The following is a 20,053-nucleotide window of genomic DNA, read 5'->3' on the forward strand; positions in this document are numbered from 1 at the left end:
TGTCACTAACCTATTTTGTGGCAACCRTAAAAGAAATAAGATTAGTAAAATAAAATGCATTTAACAGCTGGTAATGACACTTGAAATACAATTATATATTAAAGGGAGATAGTCATCAGTAGTGGTAGAAGACCAGTAGACTTTTTATTTGTTTTTTTAGATCAGAAAAGATGTAGGCTGGATCAATCTAATTTAGCAGATTGTGAGCTACCTTCTTGCTTCTTAGGATTTTTAGAATATATTACAGTGTTATGTAAGGAATCTTAAGGGGTAAAATTGCTCCGGGGCCAACTATACAGGTCTAAACCTGTCTAGTTTTATATGCAGATCAAATCTATCATAAATACACCTTTGTTGAACTAATGTACTTTTATTGAGTGAACTGATATTAAACTATTTTATAGTATGCATTTATTTCTAACTATTATTATGAATGTTGTTGTATTGAGTAGTCAGAAAAATTTCCAGTACGGAAACTTGAAAATCTGAAAGGTTTAGACTTAGAAAGCCTGAGAAGTGCTGCCATTCACGTGTGATGTTCCACATGTTTGACATACAACTGAATGGGTGCAATATATTGACAAGASTGTTATTATATTATATTTAAAACAGATAATTGCATAGGAACTAAACAAATGGAGCAGAAGTTGGAGCATATGATTCCTATTGCCCTTAACTGGAATGAGCTTCCAGGGTGTTTTTCCTCAGGAGTATAATTCTCAGTATTCAAACTGATTGTCAGAATAGCATATTGATTATTTTAAACAAAAGATTCAACAAATAAATATTTGTCTTAATTATCAACATTGATTAATTGTTTTTTATCTGTCTCTTGCCAATTCCCATTTCTTCTATTTTGTCTAACTGAAAAAACCCAAGGAAGCTCTAATGGCAGAAAATTGYCTTACTACTCATCAAAGTTGTCATTTTACCAGTGCACAAACAAAATATAACCATTCAGCCATTATGCAGTATTTCTGTGTGTTCAAATAGACTAAAATTTTGTAGGAAAGCCAACTGTCTTTTACAGTGTATTCCATCTGTCTACATTTTGTGTCTATCATTTATAAGCATTCTATTCGACACATCACAGGGCTTTAAAAAATATCTCTTAACACAGAAGCTGATCCTTCTCAATTTGAATCAAAGTAGTTCAGTTCCAAGATCTCAAGATCCTACTCTGAACTATTAGTTCACAATACCAAGGCAGTTACAGTAAATCCCTTTATTCCCTGCACTGCATCAATATTAATAGCAGCTACATCATTTACACCAGTGTGCTAGTAAAAACTGGCTAGTAAAAGCTGGCAAGCAATTTAGTCAAGTAAATAAAATACAATTAATAATTGTATTTTATAGTCTTTGCTTTGTAGCTATAAACTACTTCTTTATAGCTATAAACTACTTATACATTTTTTAATTTTTGTTTTTATTCTTTACAGAAGAAGAAACACCTGAAAGTGGAAACCTCGGCTGTTCAAGTAAGTTGTTTGTTGCATATGCTTTTGTTATCCATGTTTATATATTAACTCAATATGTTTCGGAGCTTGAGTTTTCCCCTTGCATAAATCTCTTCCTCTAAAATGGACAAAACAGAAGTGAAAGCACTATTCTGAAGTTTTTATTGCCATTTATTTTAGAAACTGAATAGTCCATGATCCAGCATTTCAGGAGCTTCTTCAGATTTGAAAAGTTGAGATTGTGTTGAAAACTTCTGAGAAGCTCCCTTTAAGAAACAGAAAATGCGTTTTATTTTTTTGTTGATTTCTTTATATGCCCTTTCAGGTGCAAATTCCATACTGTGGAATCCCTATTTATCAGATCTGAAGCTTGAGCAATGAGATTATGTTCATTTCACTTTACCTTAGGCTGAGTCTCACTTTTGCTTTAGCCTTCACAGTGGCTGCTAAACACACACCATTGCACTTGGATATCTATCCAAATATCTGTAGAATAAATAATCAACTCAACAGCAATTTATTAAAACTGAGCTGAGACTCGGGAAATGCTGACATTATCCTTATAAGAAACTGAACCTGCCTTAGTTAGACACATAATGTTCTACCCTAGGGTCAAAGTATGACATGAGCTGTTTTGTTCTTTGGCCCTTATTATATTCAGAGGTTTTTTTCCTTGTTGGATACTTTAGCACCATCTCCAGGCAATCCAGTTTTTCAGCTGAAAACAACTCAAAAGGCTTTTCTGTGTTACTCTGCAGATTTCTTGTGTATGTTTAATATAACAAATTCTTTGGTATTTGCATTTCTAATTTTTACCACTTACCTATTCCCTTTCCATGATTTCTATTAAAAAGCAACAAATCAAGCAATAATCAACCATTTAGTTTTAGCATTGTAGATACTGGTGTTGTAAAAAATTCTCAGAATGCACAGATAAATAATGGTATAATTCAGGATAGCAAAAAGTTCAGAGGAACTAACAGGAAATGCGGGCCTTTACAGGAAATGATTTTACCTTTATATTCTGTAAAGGTGTATCAGCATTCAAATCTGTTCAGATGGTCACAAATATCTGCACAGGAGCAACTTAAGAAAATGCTTGTTCATTCAGTATCCCAATAGTGACATATTCCSAAAGAGTTGCTCAGTCTGGACAGAGAGGGCAGTAACTTCTGGTTGTGTAACTGAACTGTTCTAACACAATCACTGAAAATGCCCAATCTTGCTTTTAGTTTAAAATGATGCCTGTAAACATAATGGGAGAGAATTTTGCCTGAGAACGTTATTTGACTTGCATTAGATGTTCCAGACACCAAAGATCTTGTTTTCCTAAATTTGGTGCTGAGCAAAATTATTCTTTTCTTTAGGGCCCTATTATCACATTCATTCATGCCTGTATGAATTCATGCCTCTGGAGGCACTAGATACAGAAAAAATACAGGTGACATTCATCCGTTTGAGAAGAAAACATTTTGAATTTTGAGCCTTCCTTTGATTATAAGAGAGACAGCTCAACAAATACCTCCTCCTGACTTATTCTTAGCAATACTGGGTTTTAAGTTATGTCCCTTTCTATGCTTATTTGTTTTCAGTTTTAGCCATATGACTTAGATAAATCTACTCCTTGATTTTTGTTTGAAATATGATGTAATAGTCTGAAATGAAGTAAATTATTTATTTATTTATTTATTTATTTGCAATTTAAAAACTACCATTTATTTGCCTTAATTAATAAGCAATGTGGTCATTTTGAAATAGATCTACTAAATATCCGTGTCATTTGTTTCTCATCTATGCTTTTGTAATTAATTTTATTGAGTCATGATTTTAAGGTTAGATAGGGTAATATTGTCAGATCTTATCCTAATACATTCTCCTAAAACAATCTGGATATTCTTCACACTTCCTTTATATGTAGCATATGAGTCAACCAACACTAGCTATGTATGTTTTGTAAGGATCTACATAGACATATCCTACAGAAGTCACTAAAATACATCTGCTTTTCTAATTGCAGAAGATGCAACCAGATTTAAACACCTCAAGAAATACGTTTACTCATATGAGGCAGAAACATCAAATGGAATCCCTGGAACAGCTGATTCTCGGAGTGGTTCAAAGATCACCTGCAAAGTAAGGAAAGAGGAGTAAACACAACCCACTGGGACTGTTGACCTATTAATGTTGGAGCTAGCAAACAGGGAGTGCTCTTCAGTATTTTCCCCACCAGGGCCATTCCTTGGAATTTTGAGGCTTAAAGACTAAGCTCTTCCTTTTGCAAACAGGAGACACTGAAAGTGGCTTAAGTTCTTCATGCCACCACAGGAATTCATGTATTTAATACTTACCTACCTTTTAAGGGAGAAAGAGGCAAGATCTGATTTTCAGCCTCACTTGGCACCCAGGAAGAGTCTACCAAACAATAGTGCCCATCAAACAATTCAAGAGATTGAACGGAGGCAGCTCAATGAGTCAATGAAGACTGATAGCCCATTGGTGATGACAGTCAAGACAGGATTGGGGCTGTTTATTGTGTATGCCTATCAAAATCTTCTTTCACCTTTCCCAAAACTTTCAAATAATTTCTTTTTAAATGGAATAATTGGATTTTTTTTTAACACACACTATTCGGATAGTCATAAATCAATATACTGACTCAAATTTCATATAGAGTTTCTAGTACTATGAGGATCTAGAATCTGGATAGCTTGTTTGCATATTCCATAACCCTTAGCAAAGCTAATAACCGTTTCTTCCTCAAGTTACCTTAAGCTGCTTAGAGAACTTTGGAATCTTTCCCAAGTGCTGGTGTCAGCATGACTCTGACACTTAACAAACTCAGAGAAGACTGTTTTTAGGAAAGAAACAGTGATAATGAGAACCATGATAATGAGGAAAGGATAAACACATCGTATTTCTGTTTTCAGGTTGAACTGGAGGTACCACAGCTATGCCACTTCATCTTGAGGACAATGCATTGCTCCCTGAGGGAGACATTCGGAGTTGACACTGAGGGAAGAGCCATGCTAAAAAAGTCAAAGAACTCTGAGGATTTTGCAAATGCTATGTCCAAGTAAGCAAAAGAGGCATTACTGATACTTGTAGCGTTAAATTTAAGGAGATTGTGAGGTTGCAGTCTGTCCTGCCTTTGATATTAACATGACAGCTTTATAAGATGATTCTAGAACAGAACTCTCCCTAATAATAAATTAGGCCTGACAACATTGCTCTCAGTTACTACCAAGGAATTTTTTTTTCCATCCAGACTTTTCACCTATAATTTCTTGGTCACTTATATCATTTATATCAGGAAGCTATTGTATAATCCYCTGAAAGACTATTGCATATGGAATGTTCCTTCATGTAAGCAAATTCTCAAATGACTGTCTTCAGCCTTTTTAAGATTATTTTCCATTGCTGACTTGGTACAAAGACTGTGCAATAGAAGGGCATTTGAGACTGAAGTCCAGTCCTATCATGATCTTTAATGACCTATACAACTTATCTTTTCCCTACTTATCTCCTTTCGTGACTTACTGCCACTACTCACTCCACCCAACCCATGCCTCACCTTGTCGATGCATGTTTTACTCATGCACCTTTATACTGGTTTCAGTATACCTCTCTACCCAGTTGCTCTTTTGTTTCACAAGCTGTAAAATTTCAAAAAAAAAAAAAAAACAATTGAGATAATGCTGAAATATGTATTTCAGAAAACAATTAAAGTGTTATTTAAAAATTTAAACCAGACAAATATCCTCCTGTCTTTTTGTAGTCTATTGCAGTAGTTAATAATTACCTCTTTCTAAAAATTTACTTATCTCCTCTCTGAATTTGTGCAACTTCAACTTCCAGCCATTGCTTTTGATATTTACTTGCCCCAGATGACACAGCCTGGTGATATCAGAATGTCCTTGGCCAGGATTTTGCTGGGAAAGACCTACACTATAGCAATGGTACTTAATACTAGTAAAATAACAATGAATAGTAAATAATAACAGACCAAGCTCAACATGATGCTTTGCAATAGCAGCAGTTTATTTATATCATGTTCTTCACTGATGGCTTTAATATGGTTTCATACTAATACTTGGCCTTTTTTTTGGTCAGGCATGAGCTAAAATTTAGCATTCAAGATGGAAACAATGTCAAGCTGTATCCTGAGAAGGATGAACCTCTGAATGTCCTGAATCTCAAGAGAGGGATCATTTCAGCTCTCCTTGTGCCAACAGAAACAGCAGAAAATATAAAAACAATATCCATGGTAAGTGTTTTTAAAAGCATTCATTTTCCTTCTTCAATAAATGGAACAAACCACACTTAGTAGACTTATCCCAAACATCATATTCAAAATACTTTGAAATTCAGACAAGAAACGGTGCMCTTCTTTAGACCAAAACAAATGCTTGACATCATAAACAAGGATACTAATTTCTTTCTTCTTTCCAGGACACTATATATGGAAAGTGCGATAGTGAAGTTGAATTCAAATCTAGGAAAGGAAATGTTGCTGAAGAAGTTTCAATTAATAGGGACCTGAAAGTCTGTGACAACTTCAGTCCCATCAGAGATTATGTCAGCCCCATCGCCATTGTAAAGGGACTAGTAAGTATACCTGTAAAAATTCTAAGATTAACATTCTTTACCCACTTAAAATGATAAACAATTACTAATTTGGAGCTCCRGTAGATTATCTCCATCCTTACGTAAGAACAGAATATAGACTTGGTGCCAGTCAATGGAGAAAAACCTAATGCAGAGAAAAAGAGTATATTGTTTTTCCYTCATGTTCTCATGAATTTCTTTAAGTTATTTTTAGAGGAGAATTTTTCATAGACCAGTTTCAATGTCAGTGTGATTAAACAATCAACTATTTGTTGAGTTGTTCAGTTGTTCAGTTAAGAATAAAGATTGGTACTGGCACAGTTTTTTGGGGGGATAAAAATGATTCCAGTTAGGCACCATCATTTTCAATATGGTATAACTGTCAATATTAAAGTAAGACTGTGACAGCCTTTAAAAATGTTTGTTRCATATATTCAGCAAAATGATGCCAAAATCTTTATTCTGTAGAACATTCCATTATCGACACTTCTGAGGAGCACTCAATTCTGTCATTACAATATTGATGCAAAGAAAAGGCATATAAGAGATGTTGTCTGCAGTGAAAAACACCTGTTTTTGCCTTCCTCATACAAGTAGGTTGCACTGTCCTTATTGTTATCTTTTCTATGTATATTTTATATAGTAATATATCAAAGTCTGATGTAGATCCCACATAGTCCCTTTGTTCTTACGGAGGCAGCAGGTATGGCAAGATTTCTCAATACTATTTACTTTCAACTAAAGGACTATATTTTTCTTTGATTACTAGAAATCACTATGGAGTGATGACAGAAGTCAACCAGACCTTGAAGCTTGAAGACACCCCTAAGATCAATAATAGAAATTTTGATGGAGGTACATGTGCAGTTCTGAATAAATGTCAAATAAAAATACAGAGACAACATATTTTTGAACAATTATGTCATTAAAATGTTTATGAGGGAAACAAAACAATTGASTTTTTAATTAAATTTGATATATCTAGTCAGAAAACTTTGGGAGGGAATCGGGGAATTTTTTWATTTTTTAATTTATTTCTTCATTTTTAATTAAATTAATCTTTTAGTATTTTTTCCAATTAGTCTTTATRTATTTTTTAGGTATCTTGAAAGTTAATCTTTTTGGAAATAGGCTTAACAACACATTCTTTGCTAGTCATAATTTTGCTCTTCAATTTCTGGCTTTAGCTACCAAATCTGAACAACTCGATGAGTTGGACTAGATGGTCTCTGGAGGTCCCTTCCAACCTCAACCCTTCTATGATTCTGTCGTTCTGTGGTGTGCAAATGTTACTACTGGTCATAGCATACCTTCCTGATAACATACCTTCCTGATAACAATCATTAAAAGTTAGAAAATCAAACCCCGCTAAACGGTATAAAGGATAAAATGTACTAAGGAATCATCTTCAGGAAAATTTAAGATTTCTACAAATCAGTATCATTCTGTTTTKGGGAGAATTACATTTATATTCCATTTTACTATTTTTAGAAATTCTTCAGCTATTAAATTTAAATTAGTATCATATAAAGCAGTCTACAGAGTATATATCTATACTAAGCATGTGTCAGAGGATAAACACTAGCATACCACCTTGATAAAGATATCGAATGTAATTTTTTCTAATTTCTAGATGAACTGGAAGAGAAAGGACTTGCACTGGAAAGTTCAGATGCAAAATTTCCCAAGCAAGAGGATGCTGTTCTGAAAGCTCTTCAGGAATTGCAAAAACTTTCAGCCTCCCAACAGAACCAGCAGAGAGCAAGACTCTTTTACAAATTTGTTTCTGGACTTAGAAGTTTACACAATGCCAGTCTTGGTTCTCTTGTACCAAAGATGATGGAAACTTCCAGGTATGCTACAACAGTGCATAGTGCAAATTCAAYATGTCAGTGTCCTAGTGAAACAATTCTGAATTTGACTGTTTGCTTCAAGTGATTTTAAATTATAGGCTAATTAGATGTTAACATTGGCTTTTCAGAAAGGTAACTATCATATTACTTCTCTAGAGAGAAACAAGGAAAGCATGAGAAAAAAAATGAAATTAATATTTTTCCCATCAGAAATGCTCAAATGGTAATAACAAACTGAACATATATGAAAATGGTAATAGAATTTTAACAGGTCTGAAAGCTCTAGAATTCTATAAAAAGCTAGTCTTTTTCATCATTAGCTGCTCAAATCTTTCTAGTTAATTGGAGAAGCTAACTCACAAAAAGAAGTTGAATTTAGCATAGGCTAAAAAACCTAGGCATTACTGTTTTTCCCTTCTACCACCCCAGCTGAGGGTGTATGCCTGGTACAATCCTGAGAAGATGTTAATATGACCAAATATCTGCAGAAAATTCATCCAGCTTCCTTGAAGGACAAGGATGTTAGTTCCAAACTCCAGTCCTGACTTATATTAAAGAATGCAGCTGAGAAAGCAAAATTTTTGAAGATAGGGGAGAGCACGTGTCTTTAATCTTCCCCATTCTCCATCTCCCAATCCTTGCTATTCCTGTCCTAGCTGAGCTTAATTCAGTTTGCACATACTTGTGTCTTCAGTCTGTAGAGACACTAAAGCCTCTCTATAGGCTTTAGTGTATTTTAGTGTATTATATTGTAGTAGTTAAGGGGATGGGAAAGTGTAACGTGTTTATAGTAAAAAGATGTAGGCTATGTAGTGATAGCATTGTTAATACTTTTGTGTTGTCCATAGCATTGTTAATACTTTTGTGTTGTCCATGGCAAATCATGTTATTAGCACAATTTGTAAAACTAAGCTTCTTTTTGATAAACATTTGAGTGATTTGCTTCCAAGACATACATTATAGACATACATAGGCATACATCACTTACATTAACACACCTAATTGAATGCTTTGAATACTTCTTTCATTCAGCTTCTTTCAAACATGTGCCATGGATGGATAACTGCAAACAGGGAATTGATCTGAGCCCTCTTTTTCTTTCAGTTCCCTTACAGTCCAGGCCCTGACTCAGTGCGGGACTCCAGAGTGCTATAGTGCTGTCCTCCAGATACTGAGAACAGGCAATGTCAATCCACTTGTGACAGACCTGGTCACATATACCCTGGGACTGCTGCCTTCTCCAACTGCTGAAAGAATACGGGAAATTCTTAACATGGCCCAGTATCGGCCAAGCAGAGCTTCATTTTATGGATTGAGTCACTCTGTTAATAAGTGAGTAATGACAGTACCTGGTTTTATAAAATAATCTCAGCAAGGCATTAAAATCTCCACAATAATTGTTAAGAGTAGTTGTTTTTTGAACATTTTTTTAAGTTATCTCTTTTGGAATTAAAAAACAAACAAAAATCATTTGTCCTCTTTTTTTCTAATGTGTTTCTTTTTTGCTCAGATTCTACAATGAGAAGCTAACTGTGACAGAAGAAATAAGAGATGTTGCAGACTTCATGGTATCACTCCTTGGCACAGAATGCTCTGGGGACGAAGAGCTCACATATCTCACACTTAGGGTATTTTTATTTGTTTCTTCCCTTATGCATGCTATTATTATAGATTATTGCATATATAAGACTGTCTTCCTGTTGTTGGAGAAAAAATTATTTATCATATTTCTGTGTTTTCATCACTGACAGGCTATTGGAAACATGGGCACAATAATGGAAAAAGCTAAGCCCAACCTGAAATCTTTGCTTAAGACATGTATCAGAAATGAAGCTGCATCACCTTCAGTTCAGAAAGCAGCCATCCAGGCATTCAGAAAAATGACTATTACAGAAGAGGTAAACTGGATCACAGAAATTGGCAGAAATTGTTTACAATTCACTTTAACTTAACTGTTCACCTAAATAATCAAGATGTCCCTATTATTCCATATTTTTGCTATCTCCTGTGTAATTATCCACAGCCTTTCTAGAATTTATTTTCTATTCAAACATCTGAGAAGTTCTACAGAATTGTGACTCAATGGACACTGCTCCTTTGAAATGTAGCTGCTTAACATATCTTCAGTTTAAAGGGAAAGCTTGAATATGTTCTTGTAAAGACATCTTAAATGGTGCTGTCCCTGTTTAAAGGTGGTTTAAGGAGTTACTCCAAATTTATATGTAGTTAACTAAATATAGAGAAAAAAAACAGTTCTGTATTTTAGAATGGCAGTTGATTGCTATCATTATTGTACTACCTAGATTTAAGTTTAAATTAAGGTGAAATAAAAACATCTTGTAGAGAATGGGTACCATTACACAGAACATTTCAGGTAACTATAGCAAATACCAGTTTCAACATCAACAGGTTCCTACTATAAAAGACAAGAGAGGCTTGTGAGCTTGGGAGCCTTCAAACAGGTCATCAGATTCAGTTTCACTCAAGGCATTTTAAAATTAAATATTTTTCAGAGAATGATTTTTTTATTATTATTTTCAAACTATTTTTCTTTTTATCTTCAGATTAAAAAAAGAGTTTTATTTCCAAAAACTAATTTTCAAAATCTAAGAATTTTTCTTCAGGTCAGAACATTTATTCACAGCAATCGAAAATAAGCATTTTAAACAGAAAAATAACCTGATAGATACAAGATGAAAAAGTCAGCTTCATTAAAACCATAATTTCTATGAAAATTCATGTCAAAAGAAAGKAGAATCAGCAAAACACTCTTAGTTATAGAAAGAGAGGCCGTTGTGGTTATGCAGTCCTGAAAATATTGCATGAATATCATTCTGGAAATTATTTGACCCATTATAGTCCAAAAAGATTTTGGCAATATCATCTGCTCACCAGCTGATCAGTGCATAATTTGCCTTCCTCTGTTTAATATAGGACCGTTCAGCTCTTCTGAAAGTATTCAATGAAGGGGATGCACTTGCTGACAAACGTCTGGCAGCTTATCTCATGCTGATGAAAAACCCTTCTCCAAGTGACCTCACCAAGATTGTAAGAGTCCTGACAAAGGAGAGGAATGAACAAGTGAAAAGCTTTGTTGCCTCACATATTGCTAACATCTTAGACTCTGAAGAAACAGGCATTGAAGAGTAAGTAAAATTAAACCATGCGCTGATCATATAAGAAGAACAAAATTGTGATCCAAATTGTAGCRATGGTGCTTTTTTATTTGTCTAGCAGTGCTTCTTTTTTTTTCTTTTTTATATTTGTTTCCATGCTCACTTTCATTTTTTGAACAAAGTTAAGGAGAAGTAACCTAAAAGACAGAACATCGTCTGGGTAAATCTATGGCTTCGTCAGAGCAGTGATAGCTTACAGTCTTTTTTTAGTTTTACTGTTAGGATGCAATACAGAGCTAGCCATTTTCCATCATCTCAGTTGTATGAATATCTACAAGTGTCATAAGATATCTCAGAATTAGGGCTAAATGGTTTTTGGTATGTATACTAATCATATTTTGTTTACTATGCTCTTAGTCTGAAAAGCAGAGTAGAAGAAGCCCTGAAAGGAAACCAGGTTCCAACAGCCAAGGATTTCAGAAAATTCTCACAAAATTATCAGATTTCCAAAAGAGTTTCTCTACCTGGACTTGATCCCATCTCTGCCAAAGTAGAAGGAAATGTGATATTTGACCCAAACGCTTACATTCCTAAGGAGACTATGTTAAAAACCACCCTGAATCTGTATGGATTGCACCCAAGCGATATCTTTGAGGTACAGCAAGATCTTTTATTATTTTGCAGCTGTTGCCTTTCTCATTTCTGTTGGCTTATAACAACATTCTGTGAATAAGACAGTATTTTTGACAAGTTTTGGTGAAAAATCTAATGATCACTATGCAAGGAGACTCATTTGATCCTCATTGGGATTTAGAGCAAGACCCTATGGGATGTCGCTTGCTGATGGACCATCTTGTTGGGTCACTAAAGATCTAGCTAGGGTAGGGCTGAACCCACCTGTAACAAATAGACTGCATGCTAAGCAATCATTTCTTGCCCACTGATGTATTCGTAGTGGATTGTAAGTGAGGTCCAGCCTATATTGAGGTTTTATGTTGGACCTCTCCACAAAAATAAAATCAATCATAAAATCTAGCATTCTGTTCTGATGCATATTTTCTCTCCAGATTCATAGAACTTTGATATATGTTTTAAATGTATAGTTTRCTCACCAGAAAGCCTTTTTGTTGTAAGGTCCTAAAGAAGTGGAAAACTGTGTGACTTAGGACTTTGCTTTATACATTTCAGCTTGGCTTGGATGGAAAGGGTTTTGAACCAACCCTGGAAGCTTTATTTGGAGAGAAGGGATTTTTCCCAGACACTACGCACAAAGCTTTGTACTGGGTTGACGGCAGAGTTCCAGAAAAGGTCTCCAAGGCACTCTTTGACTATTTTGGTTATTCCCAGGATGGCAGACAGGAACAGGTACAGCTTGAAAGTGTTCTTTGTGCAGCATTGCATTATTGTCTGTTCACATTACAGTATTAATTACAGTACTTTCAGTAAATATTGTATCATCTGAGCCTTCTCTCCTAATAAGTTAAAACAGAAGTTCTTAATCATATTTTAAAAAAGATTTTTAATAATATTTGGGAAGGCCTTTGAGGTGCAAAGTGCGTGTTTGGATTAGCTTCTGTTCACCAAGTTAAAATTTTTGCTATGTAATCACACAGATTTCTCATAAATCTATTTCATTTTATGCTACTTTTTGAATGAATTTTCAGGATATGGTGAAAGCAATAATGCTTAACCTTGAAAAACTCATAAAAGAATTGAGCAACAAGGAAGTTCCTGAAGGAAGAGCACATCTGAGAATCTTGGGAGAAGAACTTGGATACATGAAACTCAATGATTTCAAATTGCTGGGAAGCATGATTTTGAAGAGCATTAAAACTGTTCAGGGTATTCCAGAAATGGTATGTTTCAGATGTACCAATGAGTATTTTGGTTTCTTTTTGTTTTCTATCAGATATTTTTAAGTGTAGGTTTCATATATAGATTTGTTAATGTCCATTCCTTTTTTTGTTTCTCAGATTGCACAAGCCATCTCAAAAGGTGCTGACAGGGACTTATTTGTGCACTACATGTTCATGGACAATGAGTTTGAGCTCCCAACTGGAGCAGGTTTGCAACTCAAGTTTGCTTTGTCTGGAATAGTGACACCTGGGGCCAAAGTAGCTGTGAAGCTTCATCAAAAAAGCGTAAGTCTCAGTTATGCATTTGATAATAATCTATAAACTTATCATACAATTCTGATGGTGCTACAGTTTTAAATACTATGAAATACTCTTAAAAAAAAAAAAGAACTTACCATCACTAGATAAGTTTACTTTAATGTGAATGTCATTCACAAACATATTGCACATATCAAGTATGAGATTACTAAATTTATGGAAGAAATTTAACTTTACRCTTTTTAAAAATAATCTTTATGTATTTCTCATTAATATCAAATGAGAATAGTGCAAGCGCTACTATGTGAGTTTGCCAGGAAAACCAATTAATAAAAATTTCAGTTAAAAGAAACATTTAAAATAAAATTAAATGAAAAAATGAATATGAAATGAAACATCTTTATTTTAAAATTCAAAAAATTAAAGAGCACGTGGAATTAAATGAATTCTCAAGCCAAAATGAGCATTTTTACTGTTGTTCATTATTATTTTGACCTCATTTATTCAATATTTTATATAAATTTCTCAATGCTTCAGCCAACCTAAACTTTCATTTTCCTCTATGCACTATTTAATAGTGTAACTGTATAAATACATAATAGTATAAATAAATATAAAAATGTGCTCAGATTTAGTTTTCCCTGCTTTTTTTTTTTTTTTGATTTTTTTTCCCAGAATTTCATTCTGTTTGCTATTTCTATAATGTCCAAACCAGAAGCTTGAAAGTAAGCTGTTTTCTCCTTAGGGAAATTCAAATCTGGGATCAATTTCTATTTTGTAAAGTTATTTAGTCATTATTTTTGAAAATTATTATMATTTTTCTCCCTTGGAAAACTGGTTTTGTTTTCAGCTTTAAAAATAGATGCAAATAGTTCATATACAAAATCTTTCTGTAGCAGAAGTACTTCTGCAGTAGGTAAGATTTCTAAGGTTATCAGGTTACTGTATTTGCTATGTTGCAGTTACAAATTTTCTCTCCCCTCAGTTTATATAGTGAGGCTTAGGAATCAAATATATTGAATGGCAATGTCAATTATACAAAACTAAGCTCTAGGTTATCAAGAAGAATGAAAATATTGCTTTTTTACAAGATTAATAAGAAAAGTATTGGACAAATAAACATATCATTTTGTTTTTATCAAATAGATGCAAGCAGAATTCATTGCTAAACCTTCCGTAGCAATAGAGTTTGTAACCCACCTGGGAGTAAACATGCCTGAATTTGCTAGAAGTGGTGTGGAGATGAATTCCAACATATTCCATGAGTCTGGAATTGAAGCACATGTTAGCATGAAAGCTGGACAACTGAAGTTCAGCATTCCTGCTCCAAAGACTCCGACAAAACTCCTAAGCATCAGGTAATGAAAAATGCCAAGTCTCTGCCCTTCCTTCTCTTTTTGATTCTTATTCTGACAGAATTGAGGGGTGGGTGCAAGCATGGAGAGATCTTCAGTTCAGAAAAATCTCAGACATTGTAAAACTGGGATAGCTACTTTTGTAGGATAGGTGAATGTCCCAGATAGGGATAACTGAAATTTATCATTCAATTAATTTACTATTCAATTCTATATTTTTCATCAAGACCCTTTGCATTTCTGCATCTTTATTTTCTTTTGCATAAAATCATTATCATAGATATTTTATTTTGAAATTAAATGAATTGCATATATTAATTTCAGAGATGAATATCTCAATACACAGAATTGCATTTTTCTATCTATAATAATACTTACAACAATAATACTCAATTTGATCATTTAAGCCCTAAAGAGCTCTTTATTTTATAAAGCCCCAACAGCTTTTCAGAAAGTAGCCCCATTAATAGGTTTTACCAACTTAAGTGTAGTATCTAAATACCYGTTCCTGAGAATACTAACGTTCACTTTCGTATTCCAGCAACACACTACATTTGGTGTCTCCAACAAAAACTGAAGAGATTCCACCTCTGATTGAGAATAGGGAATCATGGACTTCTTGCAAGTCTTTTATTACTGGTCTAAATTTCTGCACCAATGTGTTATACTCCAATGCCAGTGCTACAGATTCAGCTCCATACTATCCCCTGACTGGAGAAACCAAGTAAGTCAAACCAGCTTTGACTGTGTCTGTTTTGCATCAAGAAACATATAAAGCCCTATAAGACATTATCTACAGTATGCTCTCACATATTCTAAGAAGTCAGTAGGAGTACCTTACAAAGCTAGTAATATGTGAATGATTTATCCTGTCATAACCACATTATTTACAAAATTCATTTATTCCTTTTCTAGATTTGAAGTTGAAATAGTTTCCACAGGCGAAGTGAAGCAATACTCTGCAAGCGCTAACTATGACTTGCAGAGGGAGGGAAGTGACCTGATAGACACCTTGAAGTTTGCTCTCCAGGCAGAAGGTAAGAAACTGAAAAAGCAAGATGGTTTAGCTCAGTTTTGAATTAGAACATTGAAGTGGGAAACGCTTTCCTTTTTTTTCTTTAAATGAATAAATCATCCTAATAGAATCATTTGTAATGTAAAACAGAATACCATTTCACTTGACATGTGACAACACTTTCACTCATTTCACTTCACGTACACAGTTCCAGTGCAAGGTCTTTGTGATCAGATTCAGATTTTATATCACAAAAATGCTTTCCCATGTTTAAAAAAAAATAAACAAAACCAAGTGGTATCAGTGAATGAAAGAATAAAAGGAAAAATTAATGGGTTCTATATAAGCAAGAAATAAATGGCATTTCTGGTAAAATATGGTAATACTGCATACAACAGAGAATAGTGCCATCAACAGCATTTTTTTCAAAGGGAGAATCTGTGGAAGAGTGAGTTTATGTAACAAGAATAGAGAATATAGAAGAATATAACAAGAACTGGACAAGGGGTAATGGTTATAAGCTGCAACACAGGAAGTTCCATCTCCATGTGAAGAGGAACTTCTTTACTGTGAGGGTGAGAGCCCTGGAACAGGCTGCCCAGSGAGGTTGTGGAGTCTCCTTCTCTGGAAGTCTTCAAAACCCGCCTGGGTGCCACCCTGTGCCACGTGCTCTGGGTGTCCCTGCTGGAGCAGGGGGTTGGAGTAGATGATCTCTAGAGGTCCTTCCAACCTTAACCATTCTGTGATTCTGTGAATGACTGGTAGACTGGTCATTGATGATTTAGAAAATGAAGAAAAAAATGATAAATCAGTTTGTGATTCAGACTCATCACCTGCTGATTTATATCTTTAGGGTGAAACTGATTTCTTCTTTTCCATTTTAGAACAGTCCAGAAAGATACCACAGTTGTGAATAACCAAAGTAATTWTTTTCTTCAGGTGTAAGGCAGCATGAGGCCACACTGACCTTCAGGTACAACAGGGACAGGAGAATTTTGACCAGTGATGTCCGCGTTCCAGATATTGATATTGACTTTGGTACAAACTTCAGAATTACTGATGAATCTGTTTCTGGGAAGAAAGCATATACCTTAATCTTAGACCTGCTAAACAAGAGGATAGCTGAAGTTACTCTTACTGGACAAATAAGGTAAGCTAGGAAACCATTTAAGCTTTCCAAGACACCATTGAATAAGATAGCTGAAGATTTTTTAAACTTAGAATAAAAAAGGGGAATAATATCCTGTTTAAGAGAAATTACTGAATATACATACACATAAAAAATTGTTACTCAAATTCTCTTTCATAAACACTTGAAGCATTCTCTTTCTAATCTGCAAAAGATACAAGATATATATATCTAATATAAAGACTAATTCTAAAGTAGATATATGCAATACATAACAGTTGAGCCTTCTTACTATATGTGTATATATAATTTGTATTACAAATTTGAGTTAGTTCTTCCATATTTGTATACAGATTCCTGCAAGAATGACGTTGTAGTACTGTTACTGCAGGTGTGATAGTCCAAGGATATAAACAAGGCATGGTTTGTTCAGACACATTATCTTTTATTGAGTATATTCAGCTCAAAAAAAAAAAAAAAAAAAAAAGTTATTGGGTCTCCCTGTGAAGAAATCTAGTGACACTCCATAAACAACAAAACAAAAAATAACTGAGAGCTTCCTGTAAAAGTTCCCACGCTTCATGATGAGAATATTTCCGGGAACATCTACAGGGGAGCTAACAAAAATGTTCAGCCTGCCAGGGTTTCTAAAATTGTCCGCCTCACAAGCCCATGGTGAAATGAGCTGATCACATTCTTTAATAAACCTCAATCTTCCATGGAATTCTGTGATCCTGATGGTTCCCCAGRGAGTCTTTGTCTTTGTTGTTCATGCAGAATTGCCTCTGATATCAGTGGGAGCTTTGGACAGATGTCAGGGACCTCAATTCCCTTTCATTTACACTAACATAATATTAGAATTTTATAAAATTAGAATTTTAGAATTTAACAAAGTGACAGAGATATAAAATAAATGTGAATAAAGGAAAATGAGGCCCAATGGCATAATGTTTTGTCAAATGTTTTGTTTCCATTTGATTCATGATTCATGGTTCGTATGCTTAGTAAAGAATGTCTTGAATAAAGAGAGCAGGATTTGATTCAGGTACAGCTGAACCAAGACAGGTAGATAGTTCCTTCTGTTTCAATGTTATAAAATAAATATTGGATTAGTCCTTTGTGTTTCTGCATAGCATTAAAATAATTTACTTTAAATTTTCCAAAGTCACCAGGAATCTGCTGATTCTGATTCATTGAATCAGAARCAATCCTATAACTCTGATTAATTCCATTTTTTATACCACCATGAATTTAAATTTTGGACTTACTCCTGAAACATAAACAAAAGAGGTAAATGAAATACTTTATATGCATGTTGACTTTTCACTTTCTTAGATATGCTGGAATGGAAGAAGCAATGCTAAGAGGCACCCTTTCCATACCTCGCCTGCAAACTGAACTTAGAACTGAAGCACTGGTTAATTACTCACTGACCAAAGGATATCTTCAGATGAKCTCAGCTGCAACATCTCCTGGGAATTCAGTTTCAGGAAGAGTTGTTTTCAGATATGGTAAGGTGAACACACAATTCAGGTGTAAAACCTATAAATGTAGACAGCTTATAACTTTGGTTTATATTAAATCTCAAGTAGAGCGAGAATACTTCTGACTTTTACCATTTTTTTTCTTCTAAATTCATGATTTTCAGATTCTGAGAAAGTTGAACTGGAGTGGAATTCAGGAGCAAATGCTGCTGTGAAGAAAATGTCTTCTGGCTTCACAGTTAATCTTTCAGACTACCCCAAAACTTTGCAGAAGCATGCTAATGAACTGCTGGATCGGAAAGTAGCTCATACAGATATGACGCTGCGACATATTTTATCACAATTTATCGTGGTATGTTTCAATTTACAGTGGATATTACTGCTTGATCATGTAGCCCTGATGAATTATCTCCTCAAAGAATGCCAAAAGGAACTTAATGGGGATGACATGTGAAAGCAGTGAGATTTAATACAGTTTATATTTTCAACTTGGATAGAGCCACTTTACCAGATGCCTAGTACTTTGTATATGGATAGTTGCAAGAACCTTCAGACAGCTGTTACATGGTGGAAAGGCCTCAATCTTGTCATACTTTTTCTTTCTTTTATCCCTTTACTTTGAAAAATTTTGCTCTTCACTGCAGGCAACAAACACCTGGCTGCAAAAGGCATCAAAAGATGTCCCCTATGCGCGGACTCTACAAGACAAACTAAGTGGACTACAGGACCTGAACATCCAGAAAATGAACCTGCCTGTTATCACTATTCCTGAAGAACTTTTCCTGAAAAGGTAGGGAGAGAAATGAGCATAGTCACACAGAGAACTRAAAATATATATTCATTCATGTGCTTCTACTATCTTATTTGACTGTGATTTATAAAATAGTCTAAAATTATTGTAAACAGTTCCATAAAATTAGCAGAGAATTTTAAGATAAAAGAAATTATGTAGTGTAAGTTATGAATGATGCTAGGTAAGACAGAACTGATTCTACAGACATCATTCCTGCAGCATATGAATGCATCCTGAAGTACTGCATTATGCCATGAGAAATGAGCAAAAAAATTCATCATTCAATGATCTTTCCATGAAAGAAGTAGTAATGAAGCCTAATTTCCTGTACCTWGTTGTCCAGCATCCATACAGACCTTTTTTTTTATTGGCAATAACCAAAAGGTCCCTAATCCTAATGTCTTACACTTTTTCTCCTCGACCTGCTACAAAGCTTCACTGAACTTGTGTGAACAAAACTTTTAAGGAACCCTTCTGTCAAATTTGGTAGAAATTATCTGATATGTTAAAAATCTATAAGAAATTAGGTTTGACCAAGAAAGAGGAAGATAAGCATCCTACTCCTTCCATCTCTAGCAAATTAAATTATAAATCAGTCAGAGTGAATCTGTACTTTAAAATGCTCTAGCACCTGTCTAGAAGTTGCGCTCGTGATGGGTCTTAGATTAGCCCTCTTGTTAATTAGTGTTCTTATCACATCGTTGGTTTGCCTCTGCATAAGAATTCAAGGACTTCTGCTTCTACACTACTGCTACCCCAGTGTATGAAATGTGTTTGTATAGGATTCCCATTACCTAAGGAAATATAGATGACTGAAATAAATGTAAATGAAAGGAATAAAGAAGCTTGTAAAGTTTGGATTACGAAAACAGATAAAAAAAAAAAAAAAAAAAAGAGTATTTTCTCCTTCCTCGCACTAGTTTTTCCACATACTGCCTTTCACTGGAGCATTATAAAACAAAGTGTTAATGACAGACATCTCCTTTAGCTTTGTAATGTTCCTGAGCTAAGTGTAAGCAGGGAAGCTAATGTTTCTTTCTCCTGTATTCTTATCAACAGTGCACATTAGAATAATAGCTTCTACTGTTCTGTGTCGGTCTTTTTTAATGATTTGCTAGAATGGAATGGA

General features: G+C 34.5%; 1 protein-coding gene across 1 annotated transcript in view; it reads left to right on the forward strand.

Moving 5' to 3' along the window:
- Nucleotides 1–1,448: 1,448 nt before the first annotated feature.
- The window catches only part of APOB (apolipoprotein B), a 33,787-nt gene continuing 15,182 nt past the window's right edge, over nucleotides 1,449–20,053 (forward strand). Inside the window, exons 1-23 of the mRNA XM_026044913.1 lie at nucleotides 1,449–1,481; nucleotides 3,478–3,593; nucleotides 4,388–4,533; nucleotides 5,571–5,724; nucleotides 5,910–6,065; nucleotides 6,534–6,658; nucleotides 6,835–6,920; nucleotides 7,699–7,918; nucleotides 9,023–9,250; nucleotides 9,429–9,546; nucleotides 9,670–9,816; nucleotides 10,853–11,064; nucleotides 11,452–11,689; nucleotides 12,223–12,399; nucleotides 12,699–12,890; nucleotides 13,008–13,175; nucleotides 14,295–14,506; nucleotides 15,045–15,227; nucleotides 15,419–15,540; nucleotides 16,458–16,668; nucleotides 17,983–18,158; nucleotides 18,296–18,483; nucleotides 18,776–18,921. Coding sequence (XP_025900698.1) covers nucleotides 4,433–4,533; nucleotides 5,571–5,724; nucleotides 5,910–6,065; nucleotides 6,534–6,658; nucleotides 6,835–6,920; nucleotides 7,699–7,918; nucleotides 9,023–9,250; nucleotides 9,429–9,546; nucleotides 9,670–9,816; nucleotides 10,853–11,064; nucleotides 11,452–11,689; nucleotides 12,223–12,399; nucleotides 12,699–12,890; nucleotides 13,008–13,175; nucleotides 14,295–14,506; nucleotides 15,045–15,227; nucleotides 15,419–15,540; nucleotides 16,458–16,668; nucleotides 17,983–18,158; nucleotides 18,296–18,483; nucleotides 18,776–18,921 — 3,560 coding nt within the window. The 5' untranslated portion in view covers nucleotides 1,449–1,481; nucleotides 3,478–3,593; nucleotides 4,388–4,432. The remainder of the gene's footprint in view (nucleotides 1,482–3,477; nucleotides 3,594–4,387; nucleotides 4,534–5,570; nucleotides 5,725–5,909; nucleotides 6,066–6,533; nucleotides 6,659–6,834; nucleotides 6,921–7,698; nucleotides 7,919–9,022; nucleotides 9,251–9,428; nucleotides 9,547–9,669; nucleotides 9,817–10,852; nucleotides 11,065–11,451; nucleotides 11,690–12,222; nucleotides 12,400–12,698; nucleotides 12,891–13,007; nucleotides 13,176–14,294; nucleotides 14,507–15,044; nucleotides 15,228–15,418; nucleotides 15,541–16,457; nucleotides 16,669–17,982; nucleotides 18,159–18,295; nucleotides 18,484–18,775; nucleotides 18,922–20,053) is intronic.

The sequence above is a fragment of the Nothoprocta perdicaria genome, unplaced genomic scaffold, assembly GCF_003342845.1.
Source record: "Nothoprocta perdicaria isolate Ctin4 unplaced genomic scaffold, notPer1 scaffold_39, whole genome shotgun sequence".
Taxonomy (NCBI): domain Eukaryota; kingdom Metazoa; phylum Chordata; class Aves; order Tinamiformes; family Tinamidae; genus Nothoprocta; species Nothoprocta perdicaria.